Source organism: Saccostrea echinata, unplaced genomic scaffold (assembly GCF_033153115.1).
Source record: "Saccostrea echinata isolate AGI-Se365-2 ecotype Australia unplaced genomic scaffold, CSIRO_AGI_Sech_v1 ptg000047l, whole genome shotgun sequence".
Lineage (NCBI taxonomy): Eukaryota > Metazoa > Mollusca > Bivalvia > Ostreida > Ostreidae > Saccostrea > Saccostrea echinata.
This window is the reverse complement of record NW_026889796.1, coordinates 16,459,376-16,485,645: the sequence shown is the minus strand read 5'-3', so window position 1 is coordinate 16,485,645 and position 26,270 is coordinate 16,459,376. Positions and strand designations below refer to the sequence as shown.

The 26,270-nt window shown below is 34.3% G+C and overlaps 2 protein-coding genes across 2 annotated transcripts in view; one reads left to right on the top strand and one right to left on the bottom strand.

Moving 5' to 3' along the window:
* Positions 1–812: 812 nt before the first annotated feature.
* Positions 813–11,524, bottom strand: LOC133202682 (uncharacterized). Its single transcript, XM_061338537.1, has 4 exons — positions 11,397–11,524; positions 4,268–7,063; positions 2,217–2,778; positions 813–2,019 (listed from the first exon to the last, which is right to left on the bottom strand). Exons 2-4 carry the CDS (start codon positions 7,020–7,022, stop codon positions 822–824), a joined length of 4,515 nt encoding a protein of 1,504 aa, XP_061194521.1. The 5' UTR covers positions 7,023–7,063; positions 11,397–11,524; the 3' UTR covers positions 813–821.
* A 5,130-nt stretch (positions 11,525–16,654) lies between these two features.
* LOC133203037 (uncharacterized) overlaps positions 16,655–26,270 on the top strand; it is a 43,009-nt gene continuing 33,393 nt past the window's right edge. Inside the window, exons 1-8 of the mRNA XM_061338893.1 lie at positions 16,655–16,841; positions 19,914–19,961; positions 20,129–20,189; positions 20,401–20,437; positions 22,507–22,569; positions 23,005–23,113; positions 23,890–24,085; positions 26,140–26,220. Of these exons, the coding sequence (XP_061194877.1) occupies positions 16,714–16,841; positions 19,914–19,961; positions 20,129–20,189; positions 20,401–20,437; positions 22,507–22,569; positions 23,005–23,113; positions 23,890–24,085; positions 26,140–26,220 (723 nt within the window). The 5' untranslated portion in view covers positions 16,655–16,713. The remainder of the gene's footprint in view (positions 16,842–19,913; positions 19,962–20,128; positions 20,190–20,400; positions 20,438–22,506; positions 22,570–23,004; positions 23,114–23,889; positions 24,086–26,139; positions 26,221–26,270) is intronic.

The window sequence follows — 26,270 nt, the reverse complement described above, 5'->3', positions numbered from 1 at the left end:
AGAATAGCCAATAAATAAAATTATGTTTCACATACTTATAACTGCCTGAATATTGACAGTCAGAGTGACCTTGTACATACATTACTTAGACAAAGCTTATCATTGTTCAGATACAAAGTAAATGTATTAAAAAGGACAGTACTTAACCTTTTCTAGCTTTTATTTTCATACAGTAGGAATATATACTTCAAGAATGGCAAGAAAACAACATGAACGGTAGGCTATTAAGCTGTCTAATGAGTGTGGGAAATTATACTGAATGAACCCCCTACCAAAATTTACCAATGTTAAAGAAATGGAAAATGGTTCAATCTACAAAGAATTCTAACCCCAGAAATATTTGTCTAAAGAAAATATGTGTTAAACTTTACTCTGACATATAAACATATATGTTGTGCTCAAAAATACATTACACAACTTTAAAGTATACACAGTAAGAAGTAAGAATAAAACTTCCCGATAGTATTAAACAATAGTATAGCTATGCACATCTGCTTTACTTACTCATCAAATAACTTAAAATACAGATACCAGATAGATTTAAATCATGATTATCAATGAACATAAGAATAGCATGCCCCTGTAAACATAATTACCAAGAAAAGAGATTGGTAATTAGAAGACATTAACATGTACAATAAAAGCAGAACAGTGCTAGATATTGTCCCTGAAATCATTCATAACAAATAATGAAAGACAAATAAAATTACATTTCATGCACTTACAATATTAAACATGGTAAAACACTAGGCACAGGTCTAAGAGTTATCTCCCATTAATCAAAACCTAACCTCTAACAAATTATCTTAATGTTTTATGGTTTAAACATCAAATGCCCTTTCAGTCTCTAGAGCTGTGAAACTAATGACCTCTGGGCCATTGGTCAAGGTCACCACACTTTCTGTTCCTTCTTCACAATTCATGTCTTCACATGAGGTGGAGGTATCCACTGACTTCCTACATTTGCTAGGAGGGGGGTCATCAGAAGACTCCATTTTATCACTAGCATTCACAGAACCCTTAGGTAAGTTATAGCGGTAATTTTCTATAGGGTGTAGTTGTTTTGGTCTTCGTTTACGACCACTAATTCTAACATCTGATGATTCCCTACTCTGTAATGGAGTTTGTTTTTCTTTATCCATTCTGTCCAATCTTTTCTGTTTTAACTCATCATTATATGCTTTTCTTTTCTTAAAGAAATGTTCCCAGAGTTTCTTCTGGTACGATGTTGGATTCAAATCTCGAAGAGCAAAAGTCTGTGGCTGTCTCACGACAAGAAGTTTGTTAGATCCATTAACATCATGCAAATGTTTCAGAAAATTATCAATAGAAAATAACTTCTCGCATGTGCAACATCGAATGCAAGGATCCAATGGTCCTTTATACAAGTCTAACAACACATTTCCAGCCTGCATCCTGCCTCCTTGACCATTTTTTAGAGTCATGTCTTTGTGCACCACAGAGAGAACATTTTCCCTGATCTCTGAACCAGTCTCCTCTTTCTCTTCAGTTGACTGTTTCTTGTTATTGCTAAATACTGTCCATTTTACTTTCAAAGGTCCTGGGTATTTCTTACTTTTCCCAAACTTAAGCTTTTTAGGTTGTAAAATTACATCCTTCTTAATCAATTCCATTTTCTGTCCTAGTTTATTTTGGTCACTTTTATTTTTTCCAGACTCTTCTGAAGTGGAATTTGTAGTCTCTTCTACACTTTGTTCTGATTTCTGTCTCTTTTCTGTGGAACATTTTGGTTCTCCCCCCGTTTTGCTTTTGGAGGCACGCTTGATCTTTTCAGGTTTTGCCTCTTCTTTAATATCATTTTCACTTTCCTCTGTTGTTGTGTTGTTATTATTGGAGTCTCCCTTCAGCATTTCCAAAAAGTTGATTTTTTTGTGCCGAGTCCTAGATGTTAGGGGGTTTTGGGAGACCAGGGAGGAGGGAGGGACTGCTGGCATTGGGTTGACCTCTCTCTTCTCCTCTTCCACTTCTACTGCTGCCTTTGAATGATTTTTTTTATTTCTGAAGTGAAAAAAGGAAATTCTAAATACTTTCATTTTTGAGTAAACATGATTTTAATTACAAATACATTTTTTTTCTTCTAAACATTATGCTCTAGAATGAATGAGAGCATTAGAAATTTTGAATCCCAGAACCCTCTTAGTTTGGAAACCTTGATATGACTTTCACTTCACATTAATTCTAAAATAAAAACTTACCTATTATTTTGTACAGTGACCTTAGCTTTTCCTCCAATGGAACGACACCTTACTCTTGGGGGATGAGATCCTGGGTTGACGTAATAACCAATCAGTGACTTTGCATCATCCTTACTTATAATTAGGGTGCTTTTGGAGTTGAATGCTTTGCCATATTGAACCAGAAAATAACGCTGCATCTCTGTACAGTTCAACACCTCAATTCCCAAAAGCTGGCACCGTTTTTTGAGAATGCCAGTGTCTTTTGCGGGTAGAATTTGTTTATGAATGTCCACCAATCTCACAAAAGGGGCATTATCTATCATAATGGCAGGCAAATCATTCCAGAACATGCTCACAGTCACGATCCATGGAGCTGAGGAATCAGTCTCAACTGTAGACGTTTCTGGCTTTTGTGAGGTCTCACTGCTTATGGCTGAAGCTTCAGGGAAGAGTTTCATTTCAGAGCCAAACAAGTCCAATGAGGATTTCTCTTGAGGAATGGCAGCCAGTTCTGGGTAGGAACTCCCTGTAGCAACACTAACATCTGCTGATGGTTTAGTAGTTGGAACCATTTCAAGATCTGAATAAATGATGTTAAAAAAAAAGATTTTTAATTTTTTGGATTTTACTATTCAAAAGCAAACCAAATACACATACAGTGTAGTTCCCCAGTCTGCAGATAAACTTAGCAGCTGTGTCACTAAGATACCTAAGGATAATTAGAGAGCAGATGTAATGAACATTCTGGAAAGAGGATTTAACACACATTCTAGCAAATATTTCTAACCTGATTAAATTCCTCATACTAACATATATTACTCATACCTGTAGGCTATTGAATCATTGTGTCAGCTAGTCCCCCCCCCCTTTTTTTCCCCTCAAAAAGTACTTTTTTGTCTGTATTACACTAACTAATTTTTCATGTTAAAAACTCAGATTTCACTTTCACTCATTGTAAAATATTTCTCGGTTCAATTGTTATATACCGGGTATATGATCCATGATTTGTGTGATCCCAGTAACCCATTCCTGCTGAAGTTTTGGAATTTTTTTTAAGTGGTGCATTGTTGTAGGTGTAAACATAGCAAAGGTGAAAAACTAAGTCTGTATCATTCAGTTTATAACTTGCCTACAGCTCAAAAGTTAGGTGTAAAGTCATGATCTTGCAAATACAAAGAAATCATTTCGAGATATTAAGTATTCATGTAAAATACAGAATCTACAGTAATTAACTCTTGTTTATACACTTAACCAAGGTTACTTTTATCTAAAATCATCTACTGTCTAACTGCTGCTTACGTATGATGTCTCTTAGATTCAGTGCAAGATATGATTGTATATCAAACATTACAATGTCATAATTTTTGTAACATTTATCAGTGTTTGATTACTCAATTTTGGTGCCAATTTGTTTAATGTTTTATCAGTACTTGTAATTATATTTTAAAAGTGCACTGATGTTTTGGTCTTTAATATGTAACAAAGCCCAAGACTCTTTAAAAATAGGAAAAGGGATAGAAATAAACCTCCTTGTGAATTTAACAACTGAGACAGTGAATGTAACAGGACAATTGTGATAGTGAACTTAACAAGATAACTGTGATGGTAAATTAATCAGGGTAATGATAGAAAGAATGCCTTAGAATGGTTTTTTTCTTTCCATCAGTATTAAATTTAATCTCAGACACTATTTTTAACAGACAACCCCTGCTAGTATCTTAATGATTTTCTCTATTATGGTAACTTACTTTTTTTTTTAAATATACAGCCTTTTTATGCAATTTATTTATTTACTTTTTTTTTATTTAGAAGTTTGAATAAATATTGGTTTGTTAATCATGACAAATCAACCTACTCCTTTGTTATATGCATTTGTATTTTGCTCCAGGCAATTGTAATTGGTTGTTAATGTAATAAATGCACAGTAAATAAATCTTTCCAATAATCATGTTCCCTTTATCAGATTTTCACCAATACTTCATTTATTATTAAACAATTACTCTACAAAACTGTTTTGGAAAAATCATCAGTCATTAAATTATTGACTTTAACCTTTTGAAGAAACTTACCATTTGAATTTTGAAAGGTTTTCTGGTCTGACACTTCATTTTCACCTGATGGGAAGGTAGTGGTCACTGTTGAGCTTGGAACATCCAAGTTAAACTTGTTTCCTGCAGTAGAAATGTCTGGAGATTCACTCTGGACCTCATCCATGGCATTAAAGAGTATCTCCATCTGCTCTGGAGTCAGATTTAGGATGTCATCATTAGTACCCCCAAACAAAGCTGGAGTTTCCCCAAAGTTTGGGATCTCAGTCACCGGACCTGGGGGGTTCTGTTCCCCATTTTCCATACTCAGAATAGTGTTGATGAGTTTGCTTTCCTCATCTGAGATGTTACTTGAACTTGTCCCTGATGTTTGTGGCTGGACTGCAGGTTTCAAACCTTGAAGATTGTCTGTATTTGAACACATTTTCTGTGGTATTTTATCACTGTTGCCAGATTTAATCAACTCTAAATCTGCATCTGTTAAATGTGGAACCACTATGTCTCCTGGTTTGGGAAGAGGGACCACAATTTTGTTGGGTGGTAGACTTTTCTGATCCACACTGGGAGTTCTTCGCCGACTTCTTAACTTAGTGTTCAGAAAGTAAATATAATCATCTTGATATTTGCCAGTGATCTTCAACTTGGAATCAGAGGTGCCACCCTTTATGTAATCTGCCACTTTCTCTGACTTGTGAGCCCTATGTCGAAGAGTGGGAGTGGGTTGGGGAGAGTTGGGCAAACTATCCTCATCTGGAATAAACTCATCATTGGACTCTGTGTCTGTGCTGTCCGTTTGAACAACTTTCTTGGCTTTTTTATCCTCTGACTTTTTCTGTTTGGACAATAGGGGAGGACCCTGGATTCTTGGGAGACAGTAGTCATGGTCATGATCTGTGACACTAACCCATTTTCTTTCCAAGACTTGTTGGAGAGTCAAGTCAGAGAACTGTGATGTCCTTGCTCCATGACTGACCACCAAAGGGACACTGTTTGTGTATACTGTGTTGGTCAGTAATGAAGTGGCCTTGACTGGACCTTTCTTGCTTGTAGGAGATTCCAATCCCATGGCAGTGTTACTCACTGATGCAAAAGTCCCAATGCGATATTTTCCAAATTTTGGAGACACTTCCTTGGGCACTGTTGTTTGAACAGTTTTTGCTACTTGAGGTTCTGTTACCATAACAGCCACAATTGCATCTCTTTTTTGATTGATTTTACTTGGGCTACTTTTGTCAAAAGGTCCACATATGACGTTTTTGCCATTACGGAGTAGGTCTTTCAAATTTATACTGTTTTTATGACAATCTTCTGAGGAACTACTTGAGTTTAATTCACTTTTCTGGATTTGATCTTCCATGTTGCTTTCAGGCTTTAGGTTATTAGTGAGCCCAGCATAACAATGGTCCATATTACTGATCAATGCAGCATTAGAAAACTTTTGCACATCATTTTCTTCATATGTTCTAGGACTCAACAAAGGGTCTAAAGAAGTGTCAGAAGACTTTCTTTTTCCCATTTCAGATGCAGGTGAAGGATTTTCATTTCGCTCACTTTTAGGCGAGTCTAAATCTAAACTGAGTCTTATATCACCTCTGTTTCCCTCATATCTCCAACTTTCAGAGTCACTTGTATCTTCAAACAGCTTGAAACAACACCCATCAGGTGATCCAATGTAATCTCTTTTTCCTGAAAATTCACCAGACAATTGGTGTTTATGATCAGATAAAACACTAGGTTTTTCATCATTAGGAATTGCACAATGGTCAGTCTCTTCTTCAACTGAACTAACTTCAAAACAAGTCCCAGGGGGAGAAATGGTCATTTTTGGATTTAATTCCTGTGAAGAATCACACACAACTGCAGTATGGTCACTTTCAATTTTTTGTTTATCTTCATGTTCAGAATTTCCCTCTTTTACCAGGGACAAAGATTCACAGACATCATCTTGACTGGGGCTATGCTCTGGCATCTCCTGGGACTGTTTACATGTAAAACTTTCTTTCACACATTGATGGCTTGATGGACAGGTAGCACTACTGCTCTCACCTTGGTCTTCCTCTGGGCTATTTGTGTTCACACAAGTCACCTGTGCCTGATTCACCTGTTCTTTGTTTGATGGATGACTAGAGTTGCTTCCCGTATTCTCTCCTATTGAGGTATTGGATTGTGTCTCATTCTCACAGGTATTTTGCACTGCTTGATAAGTGTCTATTGATTTTAAATTCACACTACCTGGTGTGGCTACATCTACCTGGAATTTAGCATCTGTTGTTGCTTTCTCACTTTGTTTACTCTTCTCAGACAAAAAGTCATTAGGAGGTATGGGAAAAGTTTTAACACAGGAGGAATCATCTCTCTTTTCCTCCTCAGTTTCTTTGCCTATGCTTACATCTGTCTTGAGGATATTTCTGACAGCTTTCACACTACTAAATGTCTTCACCACTCGTTGGTCTCCAGATCGATTGACGACAGTCACAATCACTCTCCTACTGGAGTCCTTCAACTTTGCTCCATCTTTTCCTTTAGGTCCAAGATCAGTTGAGAAACTTGAATGACTAATTTTATTCACCACAACTTTCTTTGAGTTGCCATAATTGTGTTCATCAAACATTTTCTCCAAATCCTCAGTAGTTGAGACATTGTCCTGAGCTGGAGCTGGGTCAGTGGGCACCGTGTCCTGCTGGGGGGTCATTGTTTTGGGAATGAGACTGGCAGCATTGGCTAGGATGTCCAATGGATTGAAGACCCTGGTGGAGGTAGAGTGACCAGGCATCATTACCAGTCATGGTACCAAGTTTTTTAATTCATCTCTCTCACCTGTAAAATATAATACATGTATAAACATTCTAGTCCTCTTATTAAAAAAACATATATAATACTTCAAAAACACTTTTGTAATATATAATGTAAAAATCTTTTTTCTTGTGTACAGTACAAACAGTAAATTTTTAGGTAAAATCAGTTTCACTGAGAGACATGTGCATAAATTTACTCTTTAATTATTATCCAAGGATAAAGCTTAACTATAACAATTTTTGAACAGTTATTAAATGGTAACACATTTTTAATTGTTAATCTAGAACACCCTTGAAGACACTCTTTCTCCTCTATATTCTGTAATTCAGTTAAAATTAAAACCCAAGGTTACAAGTTAAATCAGTCTAAAGTCCTCTACCTTTAAAAAGAATTCACTGAACCATATGGCAAACCACCTTAAGAAAATTTCTGGTTATTTAAAACAAACTACTTGTAGCGTAAAACACCCCACCTAACACACACTCACAATGTACAATGTACACTTTATCTCAACACACCTGCCTTTGGTTCAGATAACTTTTAACTCTACCTTGTTCAAATGCTAACAGTTTTTAAAACCAGTATATGCTTTTCTACAAAATTTGTTATAACTGGCAAATTATATACAAAATTGTGAAGAAGCTGCCTCTTGATCTCTATGAGTACTGGTAAATGATAACTATACACTGTACTGTATTTACAAAAGCAAGCATACAATGTTAAAACTTTTGGTATAATGTAGGAAAAGAATATGGTGAAACACAAACCATAATGCCAATGGACAATCTACAAGCATGCCATTAACAATCATTTTTACTTTTCTTTCAAAACAAATCCTTTTGAATAACCTACATTTTCAACTCCTAACAAGAAATAGAAGATAATTGCAACTGTAGACAGATATCTGTTGAGTACTACATATTAATCAATATCAGGTTTATTGGAGACACATAAAAAGATCAATAATATCTAGTTAGGGCTTGTATAACAAGGAATCCTTAGTTCTCTAGGTTCAGGATAAACTCTGTTGCTTATTTTTCCACAGAAAAGTCAACTACCAAATTTCACAAAGAAGATACTGGAACAGTTTCCCAGAGCCCAATATGCTGATAAAAAAATAAGGGTTTCAAAATGTCAGTCTTGTTAATAACCTCTAAACAATTTGAGTATTTTTATGCCGAGATCCACCTGTATCTCTATCTGTGTAGATCAGTCACACTATAGCAGGACATTGCCCAAGGTGATCCCAACATTTACAAACATGGAAGTTCCATGTATTAAAAATAGGACTACAACCTATGACAGACAATCCAATTTATTACTTATTCATTCACACACATTATACATACAACAGAATATATTGATCAGCTTTTCTCTCCTTCATTTGCAAAATTGATAAATCAACAATTACTTGGTTATATTGACTGAAATCAATCAGGTGATACAAATCAACTGAGCTGACCAATTTTTCTAGCAGGTACCTCCAAGTGACAATATATATACACACACCCACCCTGGCAATTGAGCTCATTAATTCTGGTTCACCTCATGACTAAGTCAGGGATATACATGTCCCAAGAAATGTGTAACAGGCCTATTGATCTACACAACATTTTGCAGGTTTTGTTTTTAAGTTTTAATCATTTCCATGGATTCAATTAAGTAATTGTTGTACTAAATAATTTTCACTTATTAAACTTGTTATAAATAGAGGAAGTCAATGAAAAAAAATTTCCAGAAGTACTGTCACCATAATGTCAAGCCATTGTAATACCTATTCTGATTAATGAACTTAAAGCTAGTAGAATGTCTTGCAGAGCAGACAAAGGTACAGTGACCATCTGTTGTTGTAAATTACCTTACAAAGTATGGTTAACACCTAGACAGTGGCCTTAGAGGGAATCCATTGTCAAGTCTTACCCAGTCTACACTAACCCTAGTTGTGAAACATATTCACCTCTGTTATCTGACTTTCTAACCAAGTGAAAATTGCTTTCCCATTATCATGCTACAAAATGAAACAAACTGCAGCAACAGCAAATAATGAAGAAATTCACTGACTGTTATAAGAATGTTATCCTGTTTAATTAACAGCCATTTACTGAGGCACTTGTGAGCTACACCAACTAGAGATATCACTGACTTCCTATCCTCTAATGAATGTTGAATTTCTAAACTTCTGTAATATTCTATTTTATGAATAACAGAATATGTTTTTTATTAAATGGGAGGGAAGTTCTTCGTGATGTGACATGCATTGATTTTTTACAGTTCGTGGTGATCTAATCTACTGTTCTAGATATTCTAGAGTCACTGGATATGCTAGATTAAATACACCCTGCGCATAATTTTACAGGTCTTCTTTTGATTACTGTTTTTAAGTTATATAACTTAATATTCTTCTGTGTAAACTCAACTGGTGTATACTGACTTAAATCCCACCATAATAAAATGATCTTAACATATTCTCTGGTGTACACTTAAATTAACCGATAAATGTACATTACACTAGACATTACAGCTAATACAGAATTTAATGGTATGGCCAAGAACAATATGTTGTTTCTAAAATATATAACAACACAAATCTCAAAAATTAAATTTTTTTCATTATTGTCCATGTTATTAATCTCTTATTGGGTAATCAACATTTAAAACTTATGTTATTTAAGTTCTGACAACCTGGAATAAAACTTCGGATCACTTACAGGAATTACATGATTCAACACTCATGTGGGTAGTCAAATGTTCATATCCATCAAACACTACAGGCGGGCATGTTCATGAAAATTAGGTCACTCAGATAACAAAAAAATTCAGTTCTCCTTACTACTCATATGAAAATGTTTCATATTTATCTTATCTACCCCAATAAGGAAGTAACTGGGTATTATTGTATCATGTTTTTCTTCCAGTTCCATGTAAATATTTAATTGCTACTCTCTTGGATTTATGACATCATCAATCATAAAAATTTTTTATGTCCTTTAGTGAATATCTTGAAAAGTTTTATCTATAAATTGTTTGATTTTCCTCCATACTACAGATGTTTTTCCAGTATTCCATAACTCTTTCACTAAATGCTATAAGACACTTCATGAATTCTTTTAAAAACCTGGAACTTTCCTAGATATGGATTTGACCTTTAGTTTAATATTTAATTAAAAGTGGCTATTATCTACAGCCATCAGCTGGCTCAGACAGGGCATTAATCGCAGTGATACCACAATGTCACTGATTCATCAACACAATAAATCAAGAATTTTCCTATCAATCCTACTTCTAAAGAATCAATCAATCCTCATTCATAAATTCCACTTCTAAAACAATTAGGAGCATTACTCAAGATAACCGATTTTTATATATCCCTCTTTTATTCTATCAAGCAGTATACACACACACAAACTACAGTATGATCAACAAAAATTGATATTTACAATTTTGCAAAAATTCACTCATGTACATGTCTAATATCAGATTAATAAAAAAACCAAATAATCCTAAATTTTCATTTTATTTTAAAATTTTCAATTTCAGTGTTAATTGCTAGAGGTTATGTCAATAGTCCAATCCATACTTTTCAAAAGCTGTGTCCCTTTGCGGGTAAAAACCAAAAGGTCCAAAGGGAAAGAACTGACATTTCCCATCTTTATGCTACCAATCATTTGATGTGCTCTGATAAATCCACTGTGTTTATTTTTTTCTTTCATTTATTATAAAATGCATGTTCCGGCCAAACTAAAACACATGTCAAATGATAATAGAATCTGGTAAATCTGTTCTAGGCCTACAAGCAATCTTCTTGTTTGAATAATAAAGGAACAATGAAAATCCTCTTAAAAATACTCATTATTAATCTTTATCAAGTTCATCCAGTAGAAAGTTCAAATGTTTACACTCTAACATAACACTTCCACTCAATTTCTTACTATGTCTATAGTGGAATATATATTTAAAAAAAAAAGTCGAAGACCATAACACATTTGGCATTCATGCACATACCCATGAAAAAAAGCACATGGATTCTGTCGTGTCTATTTATAGCATAATAACAATGAAAAGGCCCACAAAGGGGGTAGCCCAAATGTTTTCAGTCACAACGATTCAACCTCTGGTTAATTCACATATTTTATTTCATTAATAAAATGTGTTTAATTGTGATTCTTAATTTTCATCTCTCGAGTAAAAAAAGTACATCTTTATTACAACTTGTTTGAAAGCACACGAGGCCGCCATTAGGCGATTTCCTTTATGTTCACGAAGCGTTCACTTTACTAGGGCAGACGATTCAAGTGCTTTTTTATACAAGGATTGCATAAAACCAGACGCTTGATTTCAACATTTCCATACTTACACAAACAGAAACTAAATTATAACATCCAATTCGATAGAATGTGATTTTTAGGGGGATTTAACTGCTAATTTTTACTTAGTTTCTGCACTGCGATATACACGCATCAACAACGCAGTGCGATTTGGTGGAATGTATGACGGAATGATATCACGAGACTTTTCGTCACTGTATATATTTAAGAGTTTCATTTGAAAAACAAAGAAACGAAAGAGGGGTTAAGGATAAATGCAAAATAAAATAAAATAAAATAAAATAATGAATGAATGAATATATAAATAAATAAATAAATAAATAAATAAATAAATAAATAAATAAATAAATAAATAAATAAAATCAGGGATCTTTATATACTAACTCAAGTATATAGGTCCCTGATAAAATGAAATAAAATAAAAAATAGACGACTCAACCATCAAAAGTCAAATGACATTCTTTTAAATGTACGTTAGATCTGTTTCAAGGAAGCGAAGAAAAAGGTACTCAACTTCTCCGTCGGGTACTTTTTAAATTGTATTTTTTACCCAATGCTCTTGAAATCACAAAGTGTCATCATCATTTTATTTATCTTTGAACAATCGTAAACAGATAAACAGTAGTAAAGGGCTTAGCTATGGCAATCGATGTTCCATTATTGAATCCAGGAGGGGGTGATGCCTTTCCCCAGGATTTTCTGTGTCATAATAAAGCCGTTCGTAATTTTTAGCTTTATCCACCCCACCCACACAACATATTTATTTAAGACGCGTTTGCCATTTTTAATGCATAAAATAAATAATGAAAATTGCTCATGGCACTGCACCTGACCCACCTCTGATTTTTCAGTCCAGACTGAGGTCAATGCATAATGTGCATGTCTGCTCTACTGACAGTTTACACAGTTCATTGGAACGTTTGAACATAATTATTGTTCCTTATCTTCAAATTTCATAAGCTAGATTAAAAAAAAATCTTGTTGGTTAAGCATTTCCGTACCCCTCCCCCTCACAGCTTATTTATGCACTACTGGATTTAAACCTCATTTTAAATTTCTTACTCTCATGCATCCGGCAATAAAAAGGATAATTTTTATTGCTTATTTCATCATTAAAGTTAAAGGTTTTATTCGTTACACTTTCCTTGCATTGATCTATTCAATATCGTTTTGTAAAAAGTTATTCTTAAATACAAAGAAACTTAAGAATAGATAGCTTCAATATTGACTAAGGTTTTATATCTTTTGACCAGTGAAAAAAAACTTTGAAATTTGGAATGCAATCAAACAAAAATTTCCTTACAAATGAGCAAAATTCAATTTTGTCTACTTCCGCTTAAGTCATGTGACTGTTCAAAATGGCGGATTGTTTTTGTTGTTGAACGAATGCATTAATCTTTTAGAATTATAAAATCGTTTAGAAACGGTAAGTTTTTTTTTTGAAAGCAATATTTTGAGAGAATATTTTTTCGTAAAATATTGACTATTTCGTGTGTGTGTTTTTTTTTTTTACGGAATGGTAAAATGGTCGTTACAATGACCTTGTTTGCAAGTTCAGTCAAATCACCCCCGCGTTTCGCGATTCTCGATAGTCTACATTATTGCTGCACATCGCACGACACATCCACAAGTGTGACAACCTACCAGTTATTAACAGCATGGTATTTAATTATTACGTACAAAAAATAAACAAGAGGTAAACATCAGGCGTTAATAAAAAATATAACAATTTAATTCATTAACTTGCTTTCCTTATTGAAGAAATGCCTGTGTAGAAAACGTTGCATGTTTTTCTCATCGATGTCATAGCATTGTTTGAGGATGAAATATGATATTAGGTATTGATAGAACAGCAGTTTTTTAAGCTTCAATGAGCATTAATTGTTTGCATGATAACACCCCCAAATGTTAAAAGTTATTGCCACATTTGTAGCCCCCTACAGATTGGGGGTATTTCTATGACCTATCTGCAATATCCATTAAAACAAGGTGAGAGATCTGTAGGGTGAGGAAAAAAAATTCAGTATGAATCATACCAATGTGTCCCCATGATGCAGGGATCGACATTAACGGTTGTCCGATTGCCCAGAACAAGTTAATTCTCAGTTCGGGCAAGTTAAATTGTCGACGTACTTGTCCGATCGGGCAAGTGAATTTTTTCTCATACAAATGTACATATTTATTTAGTTTACATTAATTTATAAATAAAACAATAAAATGAACACTTGATTTCCGCCACGCACCTGACTGACAATGTTTTCGCATTCGAAATTCGTTGGTAGTGTTTCTGGATTATATACCGTTCCTTTAAAAATCGGGTTCGTTATTTTATTTCGAAGTAAATATGCTCTACGTCTAATAATTTTTAAAAATATGAATTTTATTAAAAGGAAACAGAGGGTTATTACTGCATGGCAGTGTGTGTTATCAGGTTAAATTTACAAGTACAGCGGTATACATTTTTGTACCAGTGCAGCATCGCCAAATTGACAGTAGTGTATTTGGTCACATTTTTTCTTACTATAACGTGTACGTGGTGTACAGTAATTAATAATTTTCTTCTTAAGTTCTTTCCTAATTTTGGGCAACCAAGTTTTGCATTCGGACAAGTCAAAGTTTGAGATCACTTGCCTGAAGGGCAAGTGAATCTGAAAGTTAATGTCTATCCCTGTGATGATTCGACTCATCCTTACAAAGCTTGCTTTTCATCAAGTAATTAAAAAAAATCTTGTTTTAGATTTCTTAATTTTCACAAAGACACAAACTGTGTATCACAGTATATGATGTACATATGATATTTATTCATTCAGAGTCTAATTAAGCCTCATGTCAAATCTGGAAGCACTTTGTTAAATTTTCTTGACATTATCCCCCAATTTAAACAGATGCCAAAAATTTTACTTGTCACCAGGGACAAGCAGGTTATAACATCCATTTGTCCTCTGTCAATTTTCACTTGTCCAGGATGAGTGAACGAGTGCTCTGTCCTGTAATTGTGAACTTTTGTTTGGTTACAATGAGAATGTTGTATGGGCACCCATGTACAATTTATGGAGGATTGTGGGTACGAGTTTACTTCAGAAATAATTCTAATGGATCAGTGTGCAATAGTTCCAATACTCGTATTCTCTTTTCCCCATATTAAAAGTTTCTTTTAGATGCATGTACATGTACTATGTTTTAATGACCAAATGCAAATGTGCACACAGTACATGTACAAAGGTTGTCTGGTAAAATTGTGGACAGAGCGTTTTTATCGAAAAATAATGGGTGCAGTAAGCTGAAATTTTCAGCAAATGTTCATTTATCATATTTAAGTGCATCTTAATTGTTTTGATAAAATATATTAGACAAAAATAAAGATTTTATTATGCTTGAATGTGCACAGGGTTTGGTCCTACAGCACACGATAAAACAACGGGTTCATTAGAGAATACACGAGTATTATTTTGAAATAAAGTATTAAATAGATAAGATTGGGGTAAAAATCATTCAGTTTTTAATCTTCTATCTATTATGTCGTCTTTTGGAAAATTTCAAGGCATTTGCTTAATTTTTGGCAGTTTCCCGAGCATTTGAAATGGGAAAGTGGTAAACACAACCCGTGAAAAAATGGCAACGTTTGATGACGTTATGGCTCACCGGAGAGCATTTGAGTTTGATTTATATGTAGTAATGATGCCCTAAGAGTCTTTAAATGAATACAAAAGAAAAAAAATATATGAATATCAATAGATCTTTAGTATCCAAGTAAAATGGGAGTTTTCTAAGCAAAATCTTTTTTATTCGAGCCCCTGCATGGGTAGAATAAAACATATGGGCAAACAGCTACTGGTGAAAGACGCTGTCACTGTAAACCGTCCATATTAAAAAGCCTATTTAGTTAAATGATAGTGAGAGTATTGTCCATAACTTACTAATAAATCTTAAGAAGGTCCCATGTGTGTGCGAGATTGGTTCCTCAACTGTTTATGGAGGAATTAAGGGAAACTTAAGTATGTGCATCAATGAAATTCCCAAATTTAAGTGGGGCTTATCCAACTTTTAGACACTTTGACGTTATCATCCGTGCGCCATAAGGTAATACCACACGTAACATAAAATCTCATAATTTGTTTATTTATGCACATATCTATTTGAAATTTGCTATGTATATTGATGAAAAATGTACTAAAGAGTAGTACAAATTTTAGAATGCGATGATGATTATTTTTCATTCTAGACAACTTGTCCACAATTTTAACGGACGACCCTCATATTAAAAATGACTATACTGGCCGAAGGCTCAAGTGAGCTTTTCTGATCACATTTTGTCCAGCGTCCATCTGTCTGTCTGTCCATCTGTCTGTCTGTAAACTTTTTACATTTTCGACCTCTTCTCAAGAACCATTGGGCCAATTTCAACCAAACTTGCCAAAAATCATGACCCCCAGGGGTAGGGTGGGGCCACTGTGGGCATCGAAGTTTTACATAGGAAAGTCTTGAAAATTCTAATCACAAATGGCAAAGTCATGATTAATCATATTTGTATGGAAGCATCCTCAGGTAGTGTATTCATGTATTCATATATAGGAATACATTAGGAAAAATCTTTAAATTTTTTCTTCTCAAGAACAGCAAAGTCATGATTAGTCATATTTGTATGGAAGCATCCTCAAGTAACAAGATTCAAGTTTGTTCAAATCATGACCACTGGAGGTAGGGTCGGGCCATGATGAGCGATCAAATTTTAAATAGGAATATATAGGAAAAAATCTTCTTTTAGGGAACAGCTTAGCCATATATTGAAGTATCTCCATACATTTCATTCTTAGATTCAAGTTTTTTCAAATCATGACATCTGGGGGAAGGGTGGGGCCACAAGATATTATCTTAATTTTACATAGGAATATATTCTAGGGGGAAAAAATTGCTGATGAGGAACAGAAGGGCCATTGTTACTTAGGTGAGCATAGTGGCCCATGGACCTCTTGTTGAATATTTTTGTCTGATGTATGCAATGGATGCTGCACATGACCTACATTTTACACCTCTCTATGTGGCTTAAAAAAAGGCTAGAATTATTATCACATATACAGCACTGCAAACTTAATGATATCTTACAATTTTGGATTCATGCAGTGATTTGAAATGTACCATGTTTAATTATGCCCCTGTGTAACCTAGTTAGGAGCACTCTTGTTCAAAGTACATATTACTGAATTCACATGCATATGAAACAAATGATAGTGATGAGTTTAAATGTTTATCAGCTAGACCATCTGATATCTTATTTAATGCTAACTGATAACTGACTTAATTGTAGTCGATGCAGACTAAATCTAGCCAGGGAAATGTGGTGGGAAAATGTTTGTCCTTAAACCCAAAGTGATTCTGCGACATGTGCAGGAGGGAGAGGAGATTCTTTGGATGAAAAGTGATTTGAACACCATTGATGGAGCTCAGACTAATGACCCTGCAACTACCCTTGTCAGGTAATGGTGGGACTACAATATAAAGAAGCTAAATTTTGTGTTTTTACTTACTTTGCAAATATTTCACTCCTCAGCTATGTTAAGGAAGGCCTAAGTTCACATTTATGATGCACCAAATAGCATTAGTATCATTGTGACATCATGAAAAATTTAATAAGTAACAAAAATAAATTAATAAGACTTGGTACACAAGTACACTAGATGCTAAGATACATCAAGTACACACCAGTAAAGCTTCAGTCTCATCAGAGACTTCAGGACTGGGTTGCTCAAAACATTGGTTAATTTTGACTACTGGTTAAGTTAGCCGGTGGTTAAATTCTATATCCACTGGTCAACTAACCACTGGTCAAATATTTGTTGCTCAAAATAAAATTAGCCTCTGGTTAGCTAACCACTGGTTAAATGATTTAACCAGTGGTTAGTATCCCACAATGCATTACATTTGTCCACTTGTCAACCAAAAAAGAAAAAAATGGCTACCATGGTAATATACAATACGGGTAAAAAGTGAGAAGTTATAATGTTACAACTGTATTGAAGAAGCGGAGAAACACCCATAGATGTACCAGTTAGCAACAATAAACAACTTGAACGGTTTAAGTCACGAAAAGTCACGAAAGCACAGGTTTGGCTAAAAATGCTGTATATTCAAGTGGAGGATCAATAAGAACATAGGGCGGTATTAATAGGAAAACTAGCACCACGCCCATGGTGGATAGTTGTGCTGTGTAAAGACTGATGATGGGCATCATAGCCCTCATTAAATCTAGTGTCAAAAGATAATGCAAAGTGACTCGCCATATATCTCTTCGGAATTATTCATATTCAATACTTGGCTATACTGACAAGGTAAGTACATCAATTTGCATCGTTTCATACTCAAATAATAACTTATTGAACACCTTTACCTGTTATCACCATGTAAACGTCGTCTGCTATGTTTCCGAGGAAATTCGCACTGGTTACATTCTCGCTTTGAATGCCTTGCCAGAAGGAACTCATTTCAACGTTTTAAGTCAAACACTTACAAAGAAAAAAACTTTCTTCACATTTATATCTGTCTTTGTAACACCGATAGTTGGTAGTCACTACTATTTGCACTTCTGTAAATAACAGAAAAGTCTTGGTTGAATAGATAGATAAAGTGAGTTCATCACTAAGGCATTTCGCTCCGTACCCATACACTGTGTAACTAAAATGCATTAATTCACTATCCAAAGTTTATTACATAAATATCACACCTTTTAGTAAGTATCAATATTTAGAGAAAATAAAGGACTATGTATAGATATCTATAAATATCAAATGTGCAAATCATTTTCTATGATTATTTTTATTTATTTATAATCACAGTGGGACCTAGTCAAAATGAATGTAAAATAAAAGGAAATGGGGATATACTCTTTATTTAATGCATCTGGCAAGAAGCATCGCTTAACAAAATGGGGCCAATAAAAAATCATTGTCAGGCGAATAATTAATATTGTAAAAAGTGATTAATTAAGTTAAAAGCAAGAGAATTGAAGAGAAGGGGGGGGGGGGGGGGGGTCGATTCCCAATTCATTTTAATGTATTTTAATAATTTATGTTTGGTTACCAAACTAATACATGTATATCAATTTATTTGTATCTGCTATATATTAAGCCTATATACAAATGACAAACAATTTTATTCATACATATATTGAATATCATCATTTTTTTTTTATCAGCAGGTGTAGGGAAGGGCCACTTGATGAAATCTTTTGCAACGCCAACAATTTTGGCTTGAAAGAACCCATTCAAAACATTCTTGCTGATGCTGAAGACATGAAATCCTATCATATCTATGACAGTGTTGTTATCCCCTCTTCCATATCGCTGCAAAGCCATTTCTGCTTGATTTAAAAATGAATGTGTCTTTGTTAGTACTCCTCAACATTAAATTCATGATTACAATGTATACAAGACTTTGTTTCTTTTGTTATCCTCCAAAATTTACAAAAAACAAGGTAACCATGATTATCCACTGGTTAAGAGACTTAACCCACCTCTGTGGAATGGCTAACTTTGGCCAATATTTAACCATTGGATAGCAAAGTTAACCAGTGGATAAATTTTGAGCAACAGAATTTAGCCAATGGTTAAAGGTTAACCGCTGGATAAGAGATTTAACCAGTGGTTAGCGCTAACCAAGGTTTTGAGCAACCCAGTCCAGGTTACATATACAGATGTCATATCTGCTACAAAGTTGGAGAACAGAAAGAGGAGTACTGAGCACAAAGTGCAAAGTCGGTATGCTTCTCTGGGAAATCAATATATCAATGGATTGACTGATCAAATTAAAGGACTACATTTTTTAGCTCTACTTGTCAGAGACCAGAAGAGCTTATGCGATAGTAAGGTGTCAGTCGTCCGTCTGTCTGTAAACAATTTTTCAAAATGCTACTCCTCCTACAGTTTTGGTCTGATTTCAATATAACTTGGCACATAAGTAGACTACACTAAGATATGTAATTCTATGTATCAGTTTTTGATTTTGATGAATGCTGTTGCCATGGTCTAATGATAGAAATTTCTGTGAAATGCTTTCAAATCGCTACTCCTCTTACGGTTTTGGTCTGATTTCAAAATAACTTGGCACAGAAGTAGACTATACTAAGATACATAATTCTGTTTATCAGTTTTTGATTTCCATGAATGTTGTTGCCATGGTTACTAAAAATAGAAATTTCTGTGAAATACTTTCAAAATGCTACTCCTTTTACAGTTTTGGTCTGATTTCAGTATAACTTGGCACACAGTTGTTGACTTCACAAGAAAAATACCAAAGTTGGTGTGTAAATCATCATTTTCAATAAGTATATTTAAAAAAATACTCAAATAGGCTCCCAAAACTTTCCTGCATAGTTGGCCCTAACCACCCCAGGCACTGTTTATAATGAAATTTAAGGTTCTGCTGCTATCACTGACCTTCCAGTGAATATGGCCTAAAATCCAGTGAATATTGAGATATATGAACTGTTTGCATTTGTATAGACTATATAGTGACTATAAATAGATTACATAATAAACTATTAAATTTTTCAGGAAAAGCCACTTGGTACAACAAATCCATCAGTACTTTGGAAGTCTGGAGTAAGTTTTAGGTGTTTAAATTGAACTTAGTGCTTTGTATTTTAATAAAAAAAATAGTTTTTTGTCACTAGTGGTTCTGTAATATCTTTATTGAAGTGCACTGTACATTTTTTTAGTTGTTGCATACAATGTATCTGTCTAATGAGAGTCTTGTTAACTATAAACAGGCCAAGAAAATGTTGCCTAGCGTTGTCAGGGTGTAAAACCTCCTTCAGTAATGTCAGACTTGTAAGTAGTCTTTGTTACATTTGAAGTCACATTTCAGTGTACATTTTATATATCTATTGAAGGAAAGAAATTAAGTCATACTTTAATTTTAAATCTATGCTGATCAATATTATACACATTCTTCAATCAGCAATGCAGGTTATATTGGTAGTGATTATATGCAAGAAGTAAAATTGTCATTATTATCAGGTAAAATATTGGAATTTTGCAGGTGAGGAATGATGGGAGGGATTCTGGGATTGAGGAAGGTCAGTGTTTTAATCTTAAGGTTGCTGTGTGTTGGGGGGGGGGGGGTACTTTTTATTCAATTTTTTGTAGTATTTATTCTAAGGTTCAGTCTGAATAGCAAAAGCTAAGATTGCAAAATACTGTTAAATAGAAATAAATAATTTTCACTGGAGTAAAATTGCTTCAATTTAAGTATAAGAATAATCTGCATACAATGAACAAATGAAGAATTTAGAATTCTGGAAATCCAAATTAATTCACCACAAGCTGCAGAGAATTTATATCATGGGCACAATTATCACAATTTGGTCACTTAGATAAGCTAAATTAGTACCCTGCTAAATAATTTGCAGTATAGTATTCCCAATTTTAAAACAGATACACCATTCTGGAAGTTAAAATTACCATAATGAATCTGTTCTGCAAGAAATCCAAAGAACAACCTTTATCATATTCACTAAGGCTTGTTTTGAGCAATTTGCATTACATAGGAAATATACATTCTACAAAAACTTTTTTTTTTTGGACAATAAAAAAAGAAATACTTTTAATGTTCAATGTTTCCTGTTTACTGTAGGTGCTATGATTCAAATTAGGTGCTATGATTCAGTGTTTTCCATTTACTTTAGGTGCTATGATTCAATGTTTTCCATTTACTTTAGGTGTTATGATTCAATGTATTCTGTTTACTTTAGGTGTCATGATTCAATGTTTTCTGTCTGCTTTAGGTGCTGTGATTCAATGTTTTCTGTTTACTGTAGGTGCTATGATTCAATGTTTTCTGTTTACTTTAGGTGCTATGATTCAATGTTTTCTGTCTACTTAAGTTGCTATTGATTCAATGTTTTCTGTTTACTTTAGGTGCTATGATTCAATGTTTTCTGTCTACTTTAGGTCTTATGATTTAATATTTTTGGTCTACTTAAGGAGCTAATGATTCAATGTTTTCTGTCTACTTTAGGTGCTATAATTCAGTGTGTTTTGTCTACTTTGGGTGCTATGATTCAATGTATTCTGTCAACTTTAGGTGTCATGATTCAATGTTTTCTGTCTACTTTAGGTGTCGTGATTCAATGTATTCTGTTTACTTTAGGTGTTATGATTCAATGTATTCTGTCTACTTTAGGTGTCATGATTCAATGTATTCTGTCTACTTTAGGTGTCATGATTCAATGTATTCTGTCTACTTTAGGTGTCATGATTCAATGTATTCTGTTTACTTTAGGTGTCATGATTCAATGTATTCTGTCTACTTTAGGTGTCATGATTCAATGTTTTCTGTCTACTTTAGGTGCTATGATTCAATGTTTTCTGTCTACTTTAGGTGTCATGATTCAATGTATTCTGTCTACTTTAGGTGCTATGATTCAATGTTTTCTGTCTACTTTAGGTGTCATGATGCAATGTATTCTGTCTACTTTAGGTGTCATGATTCAATGTATTCTGTCTACTTTAGGTGCTATGATTCAATGTTTTCTGTCTATTTTAGGTGTTATGATTCAATGTATTCTGTCTATTTTAGGTGTTATGATTCAATGTATTCTGTTTACTTTAGGTCTTATGATTCAATGTTTTCTGTCTACTTAAGGTGCTAATGATTCAATGTATTCTGTCTACTTTAGGTGTCATGATTCAATGTTTTCTGTCTACTTAAGGTGCTAATGATTCAATGTATTCTGTCTACTTTAGGTGTCATGATTCAATGTTTTCTGTCTACTTAAGGTGCTAATGATTCAATGTATTCTGTCTACTTTAGGTGTTATGATTCAATGTATTCTGTCTACTTTAGGTGTCATGATTCAATGTTTTCTGTCTACTTAAGGTGCTAATGATTCAATGTATTCTGTCTACTTTAGGTGTTATGATTCAATGTATTCTGTCTACTTTAGGTGTCATGATTCAATGTTTTCTGTCTACTTAAGGTGCTAATGATTCAATGTATTCTGTCTACTTTAGGTGTTATGATTAAATGTATTCTGTCTACTTTAGGTGTCATGATACAATGTATTCTGTTTGCTTTAGCTGCTATAATTCAATGTTTTCTGTCTACTTAAGGTGCTATTGATTCAATGTTTTGTGTTTCCTTTAGGTGCTATGATTCGGTCTCCAGTAGATGTAACTGAGACCATTAAGGAACTCAATGCACAGGCAAGTTGTTACATAGCAAATGTTATAAGTGTTCAAAGAAAGTAGATACAGACAAAAACCTGGTTTATATAAAATATCCCAGGACAGCCAACATTGATTACCTGTATATCCATATTTGATAAAGATTTTATCATTTTATGCTACTTGAAGACTTTAAGTTATAGTAAGAACCCAAGTTGATTATGACAAATAATAAATTCTTTATGTCTTTGTTGTTTTTTTAATATGGTATATGGCACATTGTATTTGAAGCTCTGGAAGAGATATTATTTACAGTAATGATATTAGGAATGAATGCATGACATTCCCACCATGATATTTGTAAAGAGGGTGAAGATGTAAATTTTATTCATGTGCATAAGTTATTTAGAAGTAAATTTTCGATGACCTTTAAATCGACTGCTAATTGTTGGAGCTATGCATTTTATTTTGCAGGAAGAGAGAGTATTTATGAGGGCATACCTATGTGCATCCTATCCTGTTTTGTGTGCCCCGGAACCCCCCTCACCTTTATCCCCTCCCCCTGTAGCCTCCCAAAGCAGCAAAAAGTAAGGATGAAACTTTACTATGGTTAACATTTACTCAAAGCATAACTTTGTTCTGCCTTAGTTAGCTGAGTATCTTAACCAAGAAAATATGGAAAATTCTAATTATTTGGGGGTTGACAGGCTTTAGTTAATGTATTCACTAAAATTCTGCATGATTTTACAATATGCTTATAGTCTCTGAAGGCGCTCAATCTTGTGCTCCGGATTTTGTTAAAAGAATTTTATTTGCCAAGACTTTATGAAAATGAAGACGGCATGTCTGGCATAAATAAAGGGATTTTACAGTTATTGATGATTTTCTTTGTACAACGGTACATACCAATTCATTTTTGCAAAATGTATAAAGGATAATTTCTGCAGTTTAAAATTTTTACAGTTTGATCCTTCAAAATATTGAAATTTTGAATTTTACTCAAACATACACTAATAATGTGCATGGATGTATGTTAACAGGGTTTATTATGTTAAAATTATAAATTACAGTCACCCTGTCTAATCCAACATGCACTTGGACTCAAATTTTGTGTCGGAATAGACACAATTAGATTACACAATGTAAAGACATGGGGACTAGTAAAGTGGATCACAGTGACACTGATTGCATATTTGTCACAATAAACAGTCTTAAATGTATTTGTATCATTTAAAAAAAATTTTAGTTTTCTGAATCACAAATTTAAAAATATGCGTCAATTATATAAAATTGAATGAATGGCAATATTTAGTGTGAATCTTGGGTATATTTTGAGGTTAAGGTTATATTATGTACTTAGTAGGTTTCAGTATACAGGTCAGCTGACTATTGCACGACCTCCAACCCCAGATGACAGTGGTCTAGAGGAGGATATGTCAGTCGTTCCTGCAGACACACTGTTTGAGCTCCTAAGAAGAACTTTTCATTTGAGCCAGGATAAATTCCACCAGTATGAGCACCAGATTTATAGACAGCACCAGAAGAAAGAGCCAAGTAGGGTAGGGAGATTAAATCACTTGTGTCACCAAAATTGCTGATTGCTTAATCATTTCTCCCAAATCCATCCACAGAAAGGATTTTGAGAATAAATTTGAAGTAAGAATATTTCAAAGAGAATTGACCAATAAATTGAGCATGGAATAATTTATTTACAGAAAATCATATTTTAAATTCACAAGATAAAAAAAAGGTCAAATTAACTCTGGTTTCATATTTTCCTCTGGTTTGTAGCAATAAACAATTTGATTTCTCATATTCATTGTTACAAAGTAACATCTGAACCTATATATACAGTTGAACTTCAGTATCTTGAAACATTGACTTCTCAATGCTCAGTACCATAGATATGCCGAAATTAGTTGGTCTCACTACTTTTTAGCTCACCTGCACAAAGTCAGGGGGAGGGGGAAGAGAGGGGGCTTTTGCTTTACCCTTATGGAAAGTGTTGGCATCCCGGGTTGAAGTTTTTGGAGAAGTTTTCTTTAAAAGTAACTGTATGCCCTATTTTGATCACAGATGCATGGATGATGAATCTAGTTGGTTTCATTGTACCAGTCAGGTTTCTGATGCTGCATTTTCAGCCAATGTTTTCCATAAGAATGATCAGGTTAATGTGTTTTGAGCAGGTTAAAATTTTTGGAGCAAGTCTCATTCCCAAGTAACTATATGCCCCACCTGGACCAAACCTGCATAGATCATTGTCAGATGTACACTTCCAAACTTACTTCAGTTGCTTGATCTGACCTGCCTTTTTCAGTTGAGGGACCAGGTTAAAGTTTTTGGACCATTAAAGTTTTCGGAGCAGGTTTCATTCCCAGGTAACTAAAAGCCTATGTTGACTAAACTTGCATGGACCGTGCATCTAAGGATGCACACTGCCAGACTGGCTTTGGATGCTGGATCTGACCTAGATATTCTGGATGAGTGACAAGGTTAAAGTAAGGAGCAGGTTCATTCCTAAGTAAATGTAAGCCCTACCTGAAGTAGACTTGGATAGATGATACATCTAAGGATGCACACTACAAGGCTGGCTTCAGATGCTGGATCTGACCTACATTTTCAAGATTAGTGAACAGGTTTAAGTTTTCGAGCAGGTTCATCCCCAAGTAACATTAAGCCATTAGTGACCAAACTCGCATAGATTTTATATCTTGGGATGTACACTACCAGATTGGCTTCAGATGGTTGATCTGACCTTGATTTTCTGGATGAGTGACCAGATTAAAGTTTTTGAATGTGATTCATTCCCAAGTAACTTTAAGCAATACCTGGACTAAACTAGCATGGATGATGCATCTAGGAATGTACACTATCAGATCTGCTTTGGATGCTGGGTCTGACCTACATTTTCTTGATGAGTGAATAGGTCCACACCCTACCTAGAATGAACTTGCATGGGTGATGCATCTAGGGATGCACCTACCATACTTCAGGTGCTGGATCTGACATACATTTATTAAAGCAGGTTCACTCTCAAGTAACTATAAGCCCTATGATGACTGAACTTGCATGGGTGATGCATCCAGGGACGGACTCTATAGACTTGCTCTGGAGGCTAGATTTGGTCTACATTTTCAAGTGATTGAAAAGGTTAAATTTTTTAGAGCTGGTCCATTCCTAAATAACTATAAGCCCTTTGGTGACTTACATTGATGATGCATGTAGTGGTGCACTCTACCAAATATGATGTGGAAGCAGGAAATCATTAACATTTAAATGGTGCTTGTACTGTTAAAGTTTTTGGAGCAGCCCTATTTTCAAGTAACTATAAATCCTACCCAGACTAAACCTGTATAGATGTTGCATCTAGGAATGCATGTTTGCCATGGATTAAAATATTGAGACTTTGCCTTGTGTAATAAAGATAATATTTGTTGAGGTGAGCTTATATGTTACTGAACTGAAAGAACATTTATTTTGCAACATGCAAAAGGCAGGTATATGGATGGATTTTTAAAAATCTGTATAATGCATTTGATTGCCCTATCTAAAATGCTGTTTGCTAGTACCTGTATTATATAGTCTATATGTGATTATTTGATCTTGATTTTAGATCTTAGCTGAGGAACTTGTGGGACAGTTAGCTCTGCTGGAAAATGGTCTGAATCCGTACTATAATCCAGAAGCATTTATGGTAATGACAACATACAGTTTCTCATTTGATCCTGGTTCAATAATATTGAA